Consider the following 16,507-nt stretch of genomic DNA (forward strand, 5'->3'; position numbering starts at 1 on the left):
CAGGAGTGAATCAGGAATGTCCATGTGTGGAATAATTTCATTAAAAGCACCATATAGCTGACAGAATCCTTCTTGTCTTCTGCTTTTGAAAAACTTTAGGGTCCTCCTGGTCCTCCTGGTCCCCCTGGCCCCCCTGGTCCCAACGGTGGTGGATATGAAGTTGGCTTTGATGCAGAATATTACCGGGCTGATCAGCCTTCTCTCAGACCCAAGGATTATGAAGTTGATGCCACTCTGAAAACACTGAACAACCAAATTGAGACCCTGCTGACCCCAGAAGGCTCCAAAAAGAACCCAGCTCGCACCTGTCGTGACCTCAGACTTAGCCACCCAGAATGGAGCAGTGGTATGTTACTGCCAGATGTTTGCCCTTTCTGGCTCAGGGAGTACTTCCAGGTCGTTAGATTTCTTCGGTGAATGGTATCTTTGGCCACACGGCAAAAATATTAAATGACCAATGAAGAAGTTCTTTCTGCCTCTACTGAAAATAGCTGCAAGTACATTTTGAAAAGCTCTTTATAGATATTGTTGGACATTATTCCAATAATTTTCCAAAATAATACAAAAATATTTAACCCTTGTTTTCAAATACAGTTTTTCATACGTTAACAATCCAAAATATCTATGTATCCCACTTATCACCTTAATATTGTACCTAGCCGTGATGTTTATGGCCTGAGTTCCTGTATCAGACAAGTGAATATGAACTGAATGCAAAGTTTAGGCTGAGTGAACCATTGTTCACATTTCTTCCCGTAATGGCAGGCTTCTACTGGATTGATCCCAACCAAGGCTGCACTGCAGATGCCATTAGAGCATACTGTGATTTTGCCACTGGTGAGACTTGCATCTATGCCAACCCTGACAATATTCCTGTTAAGAACTGGTATATCAACAAGAATCCCAAGGACAAGAAGCAGCACATATGGTTTGGTGAAACTATCAATGGTGGCAGCCAGGTAAGTGATGTATGGCAGGGTGATTGTTTCCTACAGCACTGTCTGAAGAGTTCCCAATTCATTGACTCTCAGCAAGCAAGCAGATAAATTCTTAGGGGAGAAATATGAAAAAGCCAACTACCTTTTACCTCACGGGCATAGAACTCTGGTTCTGGCTTAGATCAGTTTGTTTAAAGTACTTCTCATTATTTTTCTAACTTTTCTTGATATCTGCAAATGATCCATTCAGCCTGAATAATGGTTATTGCTAAGGGAAGCCTGGACTGGAATATGATACATATAAAGACAGTCCAGAAAATGTCTGAAAGAGTACGAAAAACATCAGTCTTTTTAATTGATATTTTTTACATACAATACACACAACACTATTCCTGGAAAGATACTTATATTACACATCACAGATTCTGAGTGCATGCCACCATAACATTCAGAATTGTTGGCAAAAGGAAAAGCAAGAACCATGTCTACTTGCACGTTAGACACTGTCCCAGCAAATTGCAAGTAAACTACTTTTGTACAGCTAAGGAGATTTAATTACATCATTCTTAATTGAAATTGAGTTGATATTGTGATGAAGTGTCCAAGATAAGATTTGATTACATGGGGTCAGAACAGTTTAGGGTCCTGTTTCTTACTGTAGCTAAAAGTAGATGCTGTAAAAAGAATAGAGTGAAGTAAAGATTTGTATTATCCACAGACACTACTCTATTAGACTCAAAGAAAATTTCCAGGGTTTTATTGAAACAGGCATTTTTTGTGTGTAGCTGTGGAAACCGTAGATTGTCTTCCTTGAACTTACCTGATCTTGTCTCAGAACCCACATAAACTGTTAACACCATTTCTTGGTGTTAACCAAGAACTCTAGAGTTTAACTACATTCACTCATGTCTGGTTGACAGTCTACCTCCTACTAGTTTTATTTCATGCTCTTTAGTTCTGGAGTGACAATAGAAAAGTGATTGAAGACTTCTGATTCATTTTCTTTAAAAGTTCCTAGCTGTCGTGGTTTAAGCGCAGATGGAAATGAGGTACCACTTGCTCAGTTCCCTCTCTCTTCCCCCCAGTCTACCCTAATGGAATGGGGAGGAGAATCATGGTATGTTGAGATAAGAACAGTTTAATAATTGAAAATAAAATAAAGTACCGTAAAAATGGTAAATAATAATGATAATAAAAAGTGAAACACCAAGTGATGCACAGTGTAATTGCTCACCACTTGCTGACTGGTGCAAAGGCCCCCTTTTCTGAACCCGGAGAGGCCACTCCTTAGGGTTATTTCACTCCAGTTTATATACTGGGCATGATGTTTTATGGTGTGGACTATCCCTTTGGTCAGCCCAGGTCACCTATCCCAGCTATGCTCCCTCCCAGTTTCTATTGCTACTTCTTTCTCACTGGCAGAGCATGAGACCAAAAAAAAAAAAAAAAAAATCCTTGACTTAGGATAAGCACGACTTAGCAAAAAACCAAGACATAAGTGAACATCAGTGTGTTAGCAACAGCATTCTCATTCTACTCTATCCAAAACACAGCACTGTATCAGCAACTGAGAAATTAACTCTACCCTAGCTGAAACCAGGACACTAGAGCAGCTATCACACATTTCCATAACAAACATCCTCCTTTCCCTAGCAGTACAACTGACTGGGTTCCTCTCTGTTTTTCAGTTTGAGTACAATAGTGAAGGAGTGACCTCAAAGGATATGGCCACCCAACTCGCCTTCATGCGTCTGCTGGCCAACCATGCCTCTCAGAACATCACCTACCACTGCAAGAACAGCATTGCCTACATGGATGCAGAAACTGGCAACCTTAAAAAGGCTGTTGTACTGCAGGGATCCAACGATGTTGAACTACGAGCTGAAGGCAACAGCAGATTCACTTTCAGTGTTCTTGAGGATGGCTGCTCTGTAAGTAATGCAGAAACCATGGGTGCAATGACTGCCCAGGCCTAAGCATGTGATTAGAGACAGAGTTGTGCTTTAGTTTAGAATTAGATTATCTGTCAGACCAGCAAAATTTTGCATGGTGAAAATACATAGGCTACAAACCCAACCATGCAAGGTCACTAACAAGTAGGAGGGAAGAGGTTACAAACAAATCCTACCTTGTACTGTGCAGTGTGGCAAAAAAAAAGTTTTCAGAGGGTCCAGATCCAAATTCTATGTAAGCAGAAGACTGATAAGAAAACAGCACATAGGCTATAGGAGGGGCAGGATCTTTTAAGTCCTGAAACACTCAGGCAGGGTTCTCTTAGGATCTAACATCAGTGTGAATAATACAGTAGCTTGTATACAGCATCACACATAGGACTACAGAAGATTCAAGTAAAGATTTTCTCTGTATTGGAGATCTGAATAGTTGGATGTGGGTATCTGATTTGCAAACAATAGAAGCAAAATTAATATGAAATTCTTCCAGAAGTTATCCATTCAGGTGAAACAATTCTCAGTACTGTGAACAATGCAATAACAATTGCAATGAATCTTCTCTTACAGAGAAAGAACAACGAATGGGGCAAAACAATCATTGAATACAGAACAAATAAGCCATCCCGCTTGCCCATCCTTGACATTGCACCTTTGGATATTGGCGGCGCTGACCAAGAATTCGGTTTGGACATTGGCCCAGTCTGTTTTAAATGAATGAACTAAAATTAACTTAAAGCCTCTCCCAAATTATTCTCTTGTCATTTCTTTTTATAATGAAAGCTGACTCCTTCCATTTCTTCTGTTCATCTACTTGCTTAAACTCTGGGCGAAAGAGAAGGAGAAGAATTGATTGGAGCATTGTGCAATGAAATTTAATACAGCCCCACATGGACTTGGAAGTCTTTCAAGATTTAACACCTTGTTTTGGGAAATGTCAACCTTTGTAAAGAAAAAAAACCAAAATAAAAAGTCATGAAAGTTTGCACCACTTGTGGCCTTTGAATATCTTCCACAGAGGAAGTTTAAATCCATGACTTCCAAAGGTTTAAACTACCTCATACACTAAAATCAAGAGTGATCCACATCTTTTGTAGGAACTTCTCCATATGATCTGAGGTACTTTCAGTTCCACTCAAAATACAGTGGTGCTAATTGCATACTTATAGAGTATCTTTCCAATACTTGAACTTTGATGGTGCTAGTAGCATTTAAAGTATTGCTTCTCTGTTTCTTTGAAGTCTGTCTTAAAACTTAGGATGTCCTGTCTCACCCACAGCTTAAGCATGTGGATAATTTTTCTTCCTCTTTGTCTTCTTCCTCCAAAATCAGGTGTTCCTGCTTTCAAATTTCATTTCCATCTTCTACTATGGGTAAAAAAACACCCCCCATCATTTCTCAAAAAAAGAAAGAAAATGTATTTTGTATATGTGAGATGTTTAAATAAATTGTGAAAAAAAATGAAATAAAGCATGTCAAGTGTTCCAAAAGAAACTATTTAACGAGTTAAGTTACTTGCTTAGATGCATTGGAGATACTCACACCCAGATTTTACAATACTTTGTTAGCACATTGCTATAAAACATTTTGTTAAAGCCTCGTAAAGCTGCCTACAACTGCCTTAAGGGTGTGATTGTCTACTTTTCATTTCAACACTAATGTTTGAAAAGTTGTCAAGAAACTCACTCAGTATCTCTGTGCCTCTGAGTATGAGAAGTTCAGAAGCAGAAATAATTCCCTCCTTTTTTCCAAATACTGAATAGGATTAATGGCTGAAAGAAGGGCCATCATCTCCCTTAAAGGAGGGACAGAAAGCTCCTGGCTGTTGATAGAGCTGTGCTGGCTGATGCTGTGCTGTAATCAGCAGAACTGTCCCTGTGTGCTTTAGAAAGGATGTGCAGAAGTCTATTCCAAGAATCTTAAATTTAGTTGTTTTGTCAGGAAACTCAGTGTTTGTTAGGGCCTAACAGTTTGTTCAGTTGTGTATGAGACACAGAACCATATGCTGAACCTTTGTTACTGACTTTAATAATTTACTGTCACACAAACCACCATGAGAAGCAAATATTTCTTCTCTGAGACCTTTTAGAAGACTGCTGAAAACCATAAATGAACTACAATTCCAACAGCCATGTTTTTGTTATTGGGAAGGTGCTTGGGAGAACCCACAGAGGATCACAAAGACAACAGCAAAATCAGGTAAGGCAAGAGGTGAGATGGGTTTTGTCAGCTGGAACCCCCAAAGGAAGACATGATGAAAATATCCAGAATAAAGTCCCTGTAACCTGAAGAAAGCACCACTCCAAAGATTAGCAGCTGAGAGTCTGAAGGCAGCTCCAAATGGTGCAAGGGGAGATAAACACTAAAATCTGTTTCTAAAGACAGTTTTTTTGTTCTTGCTTGCAATGAATTGATTAAGGAAAATAGGGAAAATATCAAAACATGATCTTAAGTGCAGCTGCTATGTGTCTGCAGCTGTGTGCTGAATTAGTAAAATGAGAATTTCCATGATGAAATAGGCCCCATTTTTTCTTCACTGAGTAAAACACACTGAAGGTCTGTTTTTAAAATACCTGCATTTACTCATTGGAACAGGATGATTCTTAAAATATTAGTATTTTAAGCATTGTTTCACAATTTCAAAATAAATTTGTCATTGTAAAAACAGTAATTCAATATTTGAAAATGGTAAAGACTTTATTTCCTTGTATAGATTAACGACAAGACAGGAAGTTCCTACAAGGACTGAAAAGTTAAAATTTCATCCCTCAGGATATGCAATCCACTAGAAGGTATGCAAAGGTTAATGCTAGGATAGGGAGGTGAACCTTTGTTACCTGGGGAGAAAAAAGCCCCCAAACCACAGTTAAAGGAGGGACACTTGAGTCTAGAAAGGAAACTACACATAACAAACACTGTCTCTTTTTGTCATCTTCTGATTTCTCCTTTGCTCTCTGTGCTCTATTCCATGGCATGTCCTCCCAGGCAGAGAATACTTTCTATCAGCTCACTGATAACATCCAAATTATGTGTTTTCAGATTTTTGCCCAAAAAGCAGCCTCATTTGGAAATTAAACCTGAAAAAATACATAGTGTTTACCTCACAAATTCCAGGCTCATTAGCACTGAAAAGATACTCCTTCTGCTTTGCAGGTTTTGAGCTCATCAGAACTTACTGCCTGATCACGTATTTTGCTTATGTTATGTACAATATTGAAGAAACTGTCTTTCAAAGATCATAGCTGAAAATAAGAGAGATAAATGGCAGACAGGGCAGGGAGCCTTCATATTGTCTAGTTTTGGGAATACAAGATATTGGATAAACTTCTGGTAAAGTGATCTTAATTGTTTCTGGGAGTGGTCTGCCTCCCTATAACTATTATCTCTGGAGAATTTAATTATCAGCAGCAATACATCTAGAGCATTAGCATAAATTAGCTAAAACAAGAGATTAAAGTTTTTTAAAGAATCTTGGAAGGAAAGGAAAACAGCTCTAGCTTTGGGAATACAAGATATTGAATAAACTTCTGGTAAAGTGATCTTAATTGTTTCTGGGAGTGGTCTGCCTCCCTATAACTATTATCTCTGGAGAATTTAATTATCAGCAGCAATACATCTAGAGCATTAGCATAAATTAGCTAAAACAAGAGATTAAAGTTTTTTAAAGAATCTTGGAAGGAAAGGAAAACAGCTAGAGTAACTAAGTGAAAGGCAAAGTTTGCAGCAAGCCCTGACTGTACCACAGCAGAACAGAATCGCTGGAGAAGCTCTGTAAAGCTGGGTAGAGAGACAACTGACGTGTAGGGCTCGGTTGCGATACAATTGCATAAACCAAAGTACTGCAGCATTCAGACCATTTTCCTCCCTGGAATCTGTGTGACTGATGACCCTCACTTGTGTGATCTATAAATATATTCTCTCTATCAGCTTCTCTTATGCCATCCCCCCGAGGAGACGAAGAGATTAAAAGGCTCCTGTCAGTAAGTGCTTCAAATTGTATCTAAGTGGACTTCTGATGTCTCCAGTTCAAATATGCCTTATTGTATCCATGCACACTGTCTCCTGTTGCAGCAGGCTCAGCTGGCAGCACATTGGGCTCTCTGTAGCATGTGCTTTTGCACTAATATGGCCATAGTAAGTAAAAACTAAAGGTAAGGAGAACACAATCCATGTGACCAACATGGAGCAAAAAGAAACTCAGATCATGCAGCACGGTTCTAGAAGGGGCAGTTGTAACCCCGCAGCCCTGTGGGGAGAAACACGAGCCACTGCCAATTGTCTTCAGGATCTGAGTTTGTCAGTCTAAAACATGAATACTGTGCTACAGACAAATGTCCTTTAATACAGGTGAGTGATAAAACAACATTACCAGATAACATCTACACTTCCACCACTCATGTTTAAGTTGCAGCTTTTGATGTGACTTTTGAATAGTTTTCTTGTAGTGGTTTCAGACAGGATCTCCCAGAATCTGCCTTGCTACCATCCATTTGATGCAGTGTTTTACAGTATTAAAATCATGTACCCAATTCCAATGAGATACCAGCAAGCTTAACTAAAGCTATCATACATGCAAACAGAAGTAATCCCTAATTCATTTAGCTTTACTCATGCCTCATTCTGAGCTCCTTAGAAATCCACTAATTTTCTGTAGGGTTCTCCCATGAATCTCAGATGCTTAACGAATGCAATCTTCAGCACAAAACCAAAGAAATTCCTGCATGTCTATATTCTAAGGCTGGAATAAATTTATCCTTTCCTGGAAAACATGTGATTGAATATTACATGAGCAAAATTTCCTATACATGATTCCATGCTTATGTATACACTCCAGCTACTCAGGAAATGACGGCTCTCATTAAGGCAAATATAACTATCAAAACAAACAAACACAACATTTGCATATTATTTTGAACACAAGCATTTGAAATATATATATAATAAATTCCAATAATTATTATCAATATCTTACTGTGTTCAAGCTACAGAAATTGGACCTTTGGGTGAAATTAAACTTTTCCCAATTGCCAGTTCAGAAGACAGTGAAACAGCAGAGCAGTTCTCCAGAATTCCCATAGGCGTTGTGCACCACCTACTGACTCACACACTAATTACCAGCCCCTGTTTTATCTAGGGCTTTTATTCCTGAATTCACTGTCATTCACAGAACCACAAAATACTCTGAGTTGGAAGGGATTTACAAGGATCATCTAGTCCAACTCTTAAGTAAATGGCCCACAGAGGTATCAAACCCACAACCATGGTGTTATTAGATCTATGCTCTAACCAACTGAGCTAATCTCAGGGTTGTTATTGTCAAAATCTTCTGTACCAAGAATATCCTAAAGGCTATTTCTTCAAAACATCAGCATCAGAACTCACCCTAAATATGCATAACATATGAGAAGAACACTCATCCAAACAGGAAAGCTCTTGGCAGCAAACTGCAGGCTCACTCAGGTCAGAAAAAAAGACAATAATTAAATTTAGCCTTTTAGTTGTCAGGTTCTATGAATCTGAAATTATCTTCTCTGTGTAGTGGTATAAAGGGCAGGATTTGTTCTTCATTAAATCCTTCCTCCATAATGGCTTTAAGTTTTTTCTGGGAAATTTTATCCCAAGGGATTTACCACTACTTTTTGGTTAAGGTATTTAACATCTCAAGGTGTAAGTCACTGCTCCCAATATATCCCAGTATATTCTCTACAACAGTGCCTAGAATGTGTGACAAGAGGAGTCACCCAAACACAGCCTGACTTAATTTGGGAAAAATGCTTTCCATTACTGTTTCTAGTTAATAATGAGCTACCTTCTAATTTATTTTCATCTTTCAGCATTTAACAGGGAATAAGACCACTCTAGTTCCTCAGTTTGAAAGAACATCCATTGCTATTATGGCTGTCTGCACCTGCCTCTATACCACATTTGCTTTACCACAGTCATCTAAAATTTCATTTCCTACAGAAGCGACCCATTTTGCCAAAATTATTTGTTCCCCAGATTCTGCAATGAGATCCAAAGGACCTCTGCTTATTCTTCTCAGGAATAGCAAAGATAGCAAACCACACCCATGAAGAGCACCTGCCTCACAGTAGACAAAAAGTAGAATTACAGTTTTACTTCATTTCTCTCATCTACTTTAATTAGCGTATAGATACAAGAGATACAAGATAGGTACAATAGATACAGACAGATACAAGAGGTTCTTTGAAATTTTTCAGTTCCATATGTGATTCTGGAGTACAGTTTCAAATACTTTATTCCATAAAGTTCCTGTAACTTTTGAAACTATTGTTTTAGTTGGTAGTCTCCAATTTTCTGGAGGGATTTAGAGTTAAGGTTAAGAATTCCTTCCCTGTGCAAGACAAGCTGGTGGTCTGACCTTTGGATTAATTGAGTTTGTCTCACACCTTCTTTCTAGGTCCACAGCAACGTTCTTACATTCTACTTACTCTCTGCTGCAGATTAGGCTAAAAATCCATTCTCTATGTTAACTCTACATAAACACCGTGGAAATTTCATATGCAACAACTCAGTAGCTGTTTTTTGTGGGCTTTGCCTGGACAACTCCTTCACCTCTTTGCCACCCATATGGACAATGCACTGCCCAGACACAATATGAAGACTACTTGCTTTGATTTCTACTGACTCCTTCATCTGTTTCTTAGCATGATTACAAAGTTTAATAGTTTTTTTTTGTTAAACTCATAGCTTTCTACAACCTGAAGCTCTAAAATTTAGGACAGCATGACTTCTAAAAAAATAGCAGTTTTAAACTCCTTATCTTGTATGATCTGGATTTAGTGTGTTGAAAACCAACTGGGATTTGGATTCCATTTCCAAATTGCTTTGCATGTACCATGAAAACGTCTGTGGAGACAGCTCTGTGAGAGAAGGGCAAGTTCATCAAATAGAATCATAGAACAATTGAATTTTAAAGGGTATGCATGGACCTTGAAGTCCATCTAGTCCTGACCGCCCCTGGCAAGGGCACCTCCCACTAGACCAGATTGCTCAAGACCTTGTCCAACCTGGCTTTGAACATGGCTGGAGTTGGGGTATCCACAATATTCCTGAGCAACGTGTTCCAGTGCCTAACCACCCTCACAGTAAAAGATTTCTTCCTTGTATCTAAGCTAAATTCTCCCTCTTTCAATTTATAACCATTACTACTTGCCCTATCACTACCGTTCTTGAAAAAGAGTCCACAAGAAAGCTGCTGAAGGATAATGGGCTCCAGTGGTTTCACTGCATACAGATTTGTTTTGGTTTTATGCTTTACAGAAAATCATATGCTGTTAGTTAAACCTTTCAGTTCAAGTGTTTTTAAAGCATAAGAAAAAACAACACATCAAAGAATTAGATCTACCTGCCTGCCATCTGAGCAATTATTGAAGTGTGCCATGCACAGGAGATTTAAAGCTAGAAGCAAAAAACAATAGCTCTCCTGTAGATTCCAGCTCACCAGGCTCTTACACAAAATTGCTGGAAATGGCACAACTACTGAGTTACCTGTTAATTCCTAAATGAAAAATCTTTTCTAAGCCTGAGGTGCACAGTAGCCCATGTTGATATTTTGTAGATACGCATTTACTTTTCAACATCATAAAATAACACAGATCCTTTAGAGCTCACAACCAACACAACAGAGAAACAAAACAGAGAAACAAACAAAAATGACACAATAGGGAAGGCTGCAATATCCTGCTAAAATGAAACTATTTCTATGCAATTTCATTTTTAAACAACAATGTATAGAAATATTTTAGTCTGTTCCATTGCTGATACTTCAGCAAACTAGTGTTTAAGTGAACCTGAGGCTAAACAGAGAATTCCAAGTTTCTAAAATTTCAAGAATGGCTGGGTTTGGAAGAGACCTTAAGGTCATCTGGTTCCAATCCCCTGCCATGGCAGAGGAAAAGGAAAAACACGTCCCTGGGTGGGCTCGAACCACCAACCTTTCGGTTAACAGCCGAACGCGCTTACCGATTGCGCCACAGAGACTCCCTTGGCACTGGAATCTTCATAAGAAAAAATAATTTTCCTACCCAAAATAAATTTATGTTCCTAAAAACATTGATTTCAAGTAGCAGGGATTTAGTGCAGAGATGCTAAAAGAGAACACGGTCATCACATGGCATCTGTATTGCTGGCAGGCAGAAGGAAAGGCTTATAAAGCTGCACAAACACAGCAAAGCTTGGACTGTGGCTGTGTAGGCTTCCAAATGCTGTCTTGTAAATATAAGAATTCTGAATTTTAAGAAGGCACAACTGGGAGCACAAGGGAGAACCAGAAAGAGGAACAATATGAAACAAAATGTTCATGAAAAAAGAATAACTCAATTTGACAAGGGACTAACAGTGACTGCCATTTTCCCTCAACCAGGAGTCAAGAAAAGAGAGGGGAGGGGAAATAGAAAAAAACTTATACCTGCATACCAAAAAACTCATCTAAATCAAACATTCTTAACCCTTTACTTTGATGGATACAAAGCTTTGAGGATAAAGTGTAAGCAGCCGAAAGAAAAATAATTTGTGTTAGTGAGCTGAGCTGGGTCCCAGCCCCTTTCTCAGGACTCTGTAGCTGCACAGCAATGACACTTCCCACGATGCAGAAAGGTGAGGCCCCTTGACTGTCCTAAATGAAAGAGGACAGATGACTTAAATATTTGCTATCTGCCCATTTCCCTTCCCTGTCTTCATCCGATCCATCTTTGTTTCAGACCCACAGAGCCTGAAATGAAAACGCTATTAAGTCTCGTGTTATAGAACAGCAGATGTATTTATCTCTTAGTGATAAAGCTAAATATGGCCTTTGTACATGTGATTTCATAATTACTTCATTTAATATCAGTCTGATTTTAGTACAGACAATTGAGAAACCATTTTTATAACTGTTACAAAATTAGAAAACTGTAAAAGCAGTAATTTGTGATAGAATTCCAAGATCTTACAGGTTTGAGGGCATATTTGTTTCATCATTTGGATGTGGCAGTACTCAGGCCACACTGCTTGATTGAACGAGTCCACTGAGAAAAAGACTTCTTACACTTTGTAATCCCTCTTCATTAATGCAATCAAATATTTACAATATTGGCTACCAGGCATACACATGCAACAGGGAAACTTGATTCTTAGGGAAAAATTGATTACCATTATGAGGCTGAAAACCCAGCAATTAAAATGTCTGATGCCATCATTTGGCAGGTACCTAAAAGCTCCCCAGACAAAAAATATATACTGAAAATAGTACACTATCCAGGAATCCATTGGAAATGTAGCTTTATTTCTGGAACTACAATATGACCAGAGCAATCTGGCAATGCTGCACCATTTAAACTAAGAAGTGATATGGTTTGGGGTATGGCAGATCTACTAATTAATTATTCAACACTTAACCTGTTAGTTAATGTAGGGAATATTTTACTTATCATATAACAAACAGTATGTTCCTTATGAACACATGATCATTTTCCTTATGAACCTTAAAGATTAAAGGTAAGTGATAATTTGTCTTCCAGCTCTGGTGCTTATATTCCTTCCTATATATACTTGTGAAAAATTATACTTTTATAACTACACAAAAACTCAAAAGGGAAAATATCACATGAGAATGCCCTACTACTCCTCTGACTGAGAATATTTAAATATCAGCTTTCTGTTACAGCTGACTTTATATACAGCAGTCACTTTATCTTCTTACATGCACCCAGTCCTTCTGATTACATTGTGCCTTTGCCTGAGGATGGTAGGTCCAACTCCAGAAGCTACATATGGCTGTAATGCTGTAAACAGGAGAAAGGACATCTCCTGTGAACTCAGTTTATCAGCAAACTCGTATGTACATGCCAGGTTTGACCCATGAAACAAAGTTCTCCTTCCATTTATGCTGAGCCTGCCAGGCAAAGTCAGGAAGCATTAAAAGAAGAATTACCTCATCTAAATTATACCCATGTAAATGACGTCTGTCCAATTTAAATTCATTTCCTAAATTGAGCAGAAAGTCACCATTCTTCATGGTAAGTCGTTCACCTTATTCTAACTTACAAGTAAATTACCACCTTACTTGCTCCAGTTCTACAGAGGGAGGGTGATGATTAGTTTAAAATAGATTGGTTCTCTATGAGTGAATAGAATTAGGTGGGATGAACCCCTTCATTCCTGACTGTTATTAGACTGACTCATAGAGGAAATAGAGCAGCCAAAAACCACAGTAATGACAGCATCAGTCATGAGTGACCATACAAAACACCACAATCTCTTATGAAAATAATTAATCCAGTTAAGCCAAGGCTACATCTGTAGAAAAAAGAAATGTGAAATTCTTCCAGAGGCATTTTACTTTTAACATTCATAGATATTATCCCACATGCACAACAGTGTCACGTCTCCTCTGCCTCTCAAAGGAAACACTTTTCTCTGGATCTTCTCTCTGTGGCTGCTCTAGGTGTTCCCACTGATGGCCCTTGATGCTTCTGGCAGAGCAAGCAGAAAGCCAACAGGAAGCTGTAGCATTTGCAACCCAAAAGCTGACGTTTGACTGATCAGAACAGCTAGCAGACTTCTGGTTTACTTCCAGCACACTTAGTTGATCAGCAGACAAGAAAAAAAGTAGGTACACAATTTACAAAGCAGCTTCTAGTTCATGTCTGGAGTTGGTTTTATAGGGTACTTAGCAATCCCTAATTAGCCTTTTATATCAGGCCTTTTATATATAGTGGTTTTGGTGTGAATTACTTAGGTATATGTCATGATGCCAAATTCAATTAGCTTGTGAAAAACAAGGAGGAACCTTTTAGAAGCAAGACTACATGCATGCAAACCACTTCCTAACTCATGGCACTTCAGACAAAAGCTTCTGAGTGAATGAAGGGGATCTCAATTATCGAACACCTAAGCAATGTCTGCAAAGAAGCAAGGAAGCAAAAGCAGATGTCTTGCTCACATCCATATAAATATTTAATATACACAGGGGAATTATCTTAATTAAGATACTCAACCTGTAACAGTATCAGCATGTATTTGTACAGTCCTAAAATAACACAATTGAAATCCACACATGGAGTTTTCAGGCATTACTGAAGGCTGGTGTTAGGTCTTCATGGCAAATGAGGAATGCCCAGGGACTTCCAGCAGTAGGCAGCAGATCCAAAAGAGCCCTCCAAAGGCTGAAGGACAGAATTACTATTTCTAAGGGTTGTAATTTTCTGAGATATCTATAAACAGAAGAATGGTTGTTTTGATAGCATTTTATTTCCTGCTGCTCTTTCAGAGAAAGAAGCTGATTTAGTTGAAGATGCCTGAAATTCTCCACCTTGTTGTGGAGAGTTGAATTCATTTCATGATTTTGAGAATAAAAATTAAAAATTACATTTCCCTGCTTAAGCATTGCATCCACCCTGAGAAGCTGAGTCAACACAGGAGCTGTGGCAGAACCCCACACTTTCTGCATCTACACTGCTTATAGCAACAGCAGTAATTCGGGTAAGTTCTGAGCTGCACTCATGGTCATAAATGCACCTTGCAGACTTGTCCTCAGACTTAACATAGTTACATTGCAGAATGAGACAAGCTGAAGTAAATACGTTTCAGTTGGATGAAAAGTCTCACTTTTTCATCAACAAATAAACAGATGAAGAAGAGTATCTGTGGTCTTCAATGACTGCAGGAAATATATATTTCATAAGATTGTTAAGAATTATTAATGAGCAACAGTGCAAAAAGTGACAAAAATATTCTAGCTAGAGAAGATGTTAAAAAGTGCTTAAGTTGCTTCTTCAAGTGTAAAATGCATGTGAAATGAACACAAAGAAACTGGAGCACTAACAGGAATATTTTAACAAACAAGAAGGTTTGTTCACAGAAAGAAGGCTATGAAAATTCTTGTCTTTTTGAAAGAGGCATGAGCAAAAAATAATGCATCCATGAGAATTTTTCATTTATGGAGCAAACGAATCCCTACTACAACCAGAACTGGCGGGGTTGGTTTGTTTGGATTTTTGTTGTTGTCATTGTTTTAGTTTGGTTTTGTTGGGGTTTTTCTGGAAATACATAACCAAGTAACTACCCATCTGTATACTTGGTACCTTTTCTCTCTCCCTCTCCCTGAGAGAATAAATCTGAGCACTTTAAAATAGTGCTTTTATTATTTAAAAAGAATACTGAGAAAGTGAACAAATCAACAGACAGACTTGAATAGAAAAGAAGTATGGGCTATATGTTGGCAGATAGTAAAGACATTGGTTGGATAGAAATGGGATATACATTGAATATATAGTAACAGCACACATCAGAATAATACTTAGAACTCACATTTTGTACTTACATTACATTATGTTTGCATACTGCTTTAAGTTCATCAGTTTTTCAGATAACATTTCAAAATAAAACTTTGTTTGCAATGTGTAGACTTCCTGGGTTTTTTTCAAATGTTTCTCTTCTCTTTTTTCTCCACAAAATTATTTTTTCACATATTATTAAATGAATAATCAAATTCAGTGATTTGCAGAATTTCCAGATTAGGGTTTTTTTGGATGACAGGAAAATGAAAGGTTAGTGAAATGAAAATTGGACTTTTTATGTGTTCAAAACCCAGACAATTAATTATTATTATTTACTCATTCAGTTAATTTTTTTTTTTTTTTTTAAAAGGGGGGGGGGACGACGACGACAACACTCTATCTGTTTTTTTTTTTTTTTTTTGGCTAGTCCTAATGAAAAGAGTTCTGCTGCATCTGAGGGAACCTGTCTAGTACAGTATGTACTTCATCATGCACCCAAGGCTTGATAAATGCTCACTCTTTATTTCCCATATTCATTTCCCATCTTCATGTGACTATATAGTGCACACATTTCCTGAGTTTTAGATTTGTTTATGCAGTTTATATATGGTTACTTTATTCTGTGGAAATGTCTTTCCCGTGACTGCCTGCCCTGCTCCAGGCCTGCCGGGCTTGGTGGCAGCTTCCCAGCCCCACCACTGGTGAGGGATCGGATTCGGAGCCCAGATTTCCTGCCCAGCTCAGGTAGCTGCTTGTGGAGGAGCAGAATTTCCCTTTTGCAAATCTTAGCAAAGTTTGATTTCAGCAATCATTTCATCCATCCCCCAAGCCCAGGTAAATCTGTGGGGGTCGACCTCTTAACCCAGGCAAATAGCTATAGGATGAGAGGACGCAGTCTTAAGATGCACCACGGTGAGTTTAGGTTGAACATTGGGAAGAATTTCTTCAGAGAAAAGGTGATTAGGGGCTTCCCGGGGATGTCGTGGAGTCACCATGGAAGTGTTTAAGGAAAGCCTGGATGTCTTTCCTTAAACTTAGTGACATGGTCCAATTGACATGGGGGTGTTCGGTCATAGGTTGGACCCGATGATCCCAGGGGTCTTTTCCAACATAATTGATTCTGTGATTCTGTGAGTATGTCAGCTTGCTTGTACAGTTACCCGCGTTCAGAGGGAGTGAGCGTCTCCCAGACCGGAATGACCATTTCCTTGTCAACACAAGAGTGACAAGTGTTTAAAAATCGCATTATTTGGAAGAAGCCCTCCCTGTTCAGTGCCAGTTACGGACCGTGTGCGGCACGGACCCTCGCCCAGCTACTCATTCACGGAGCACAGTCCCC

The 16,507-nt window shown here is 38.6% G+C and overlaps 1 protein-coding gene and 1 non-coding gene across 2 annotated transcripts in view; one reads left to right on the forward strand and one right to left on the reverse strand.

Moving 5' to 3' along the window:
- Positions 1–3,878, forward strand: part of COL1A2 (collagen type I alpha 2 chain) — a 39,339-nt gene extending 35,461 nt beyond the window's left edge. Inside the window, exons 49-52 of the mRNA XM_008629908.2 lie at positions 100–346; positions 766–959; positions 2,627–2,869; positions 3,458–3,878. Of these exons, the coding sequence (XP_008628130.1) occupies positions 100–346; positions 766–959; positions 2,627–2,869; positions 3,458–3,604 (831 nt within the window). The 3' untranslated portion in view covers positions 3,605–3,878. The remainder of the gene's footprint in view (positions 1–99; positions 347–765; positions 960–2,626; positions 2,870–3,457) is intronic.
- A 6,939-nt stretch (positions 3,879–10,817) lies between these two features.
- Positions 10,818–10,891, reverse strand: TRNAN-GUU. Its single transcript has one exon. It is a non-coding gene; the product is annotated as a tRNA-Asn (tRNA).
- Positions 10,892–16,507: the final 5,616 nt, after the last annotated feature.

Source organism: Corvus brachyrhynchos, unplaced genomic scaffold, assembly GCF_000691975.1.
Source record: "Corvus brachyrhynchos isolate BGI_N302 unplaced genomic scaffold, ASM69197v1 scaffold142, whole genome shotgun sequence".
NCBI classification, from domain to species: Eukaryota; Metazoa; Chordata; class Aves; order Passeriformes; family Corvidae; genus Corvus; species Corvus brachyrhynchos.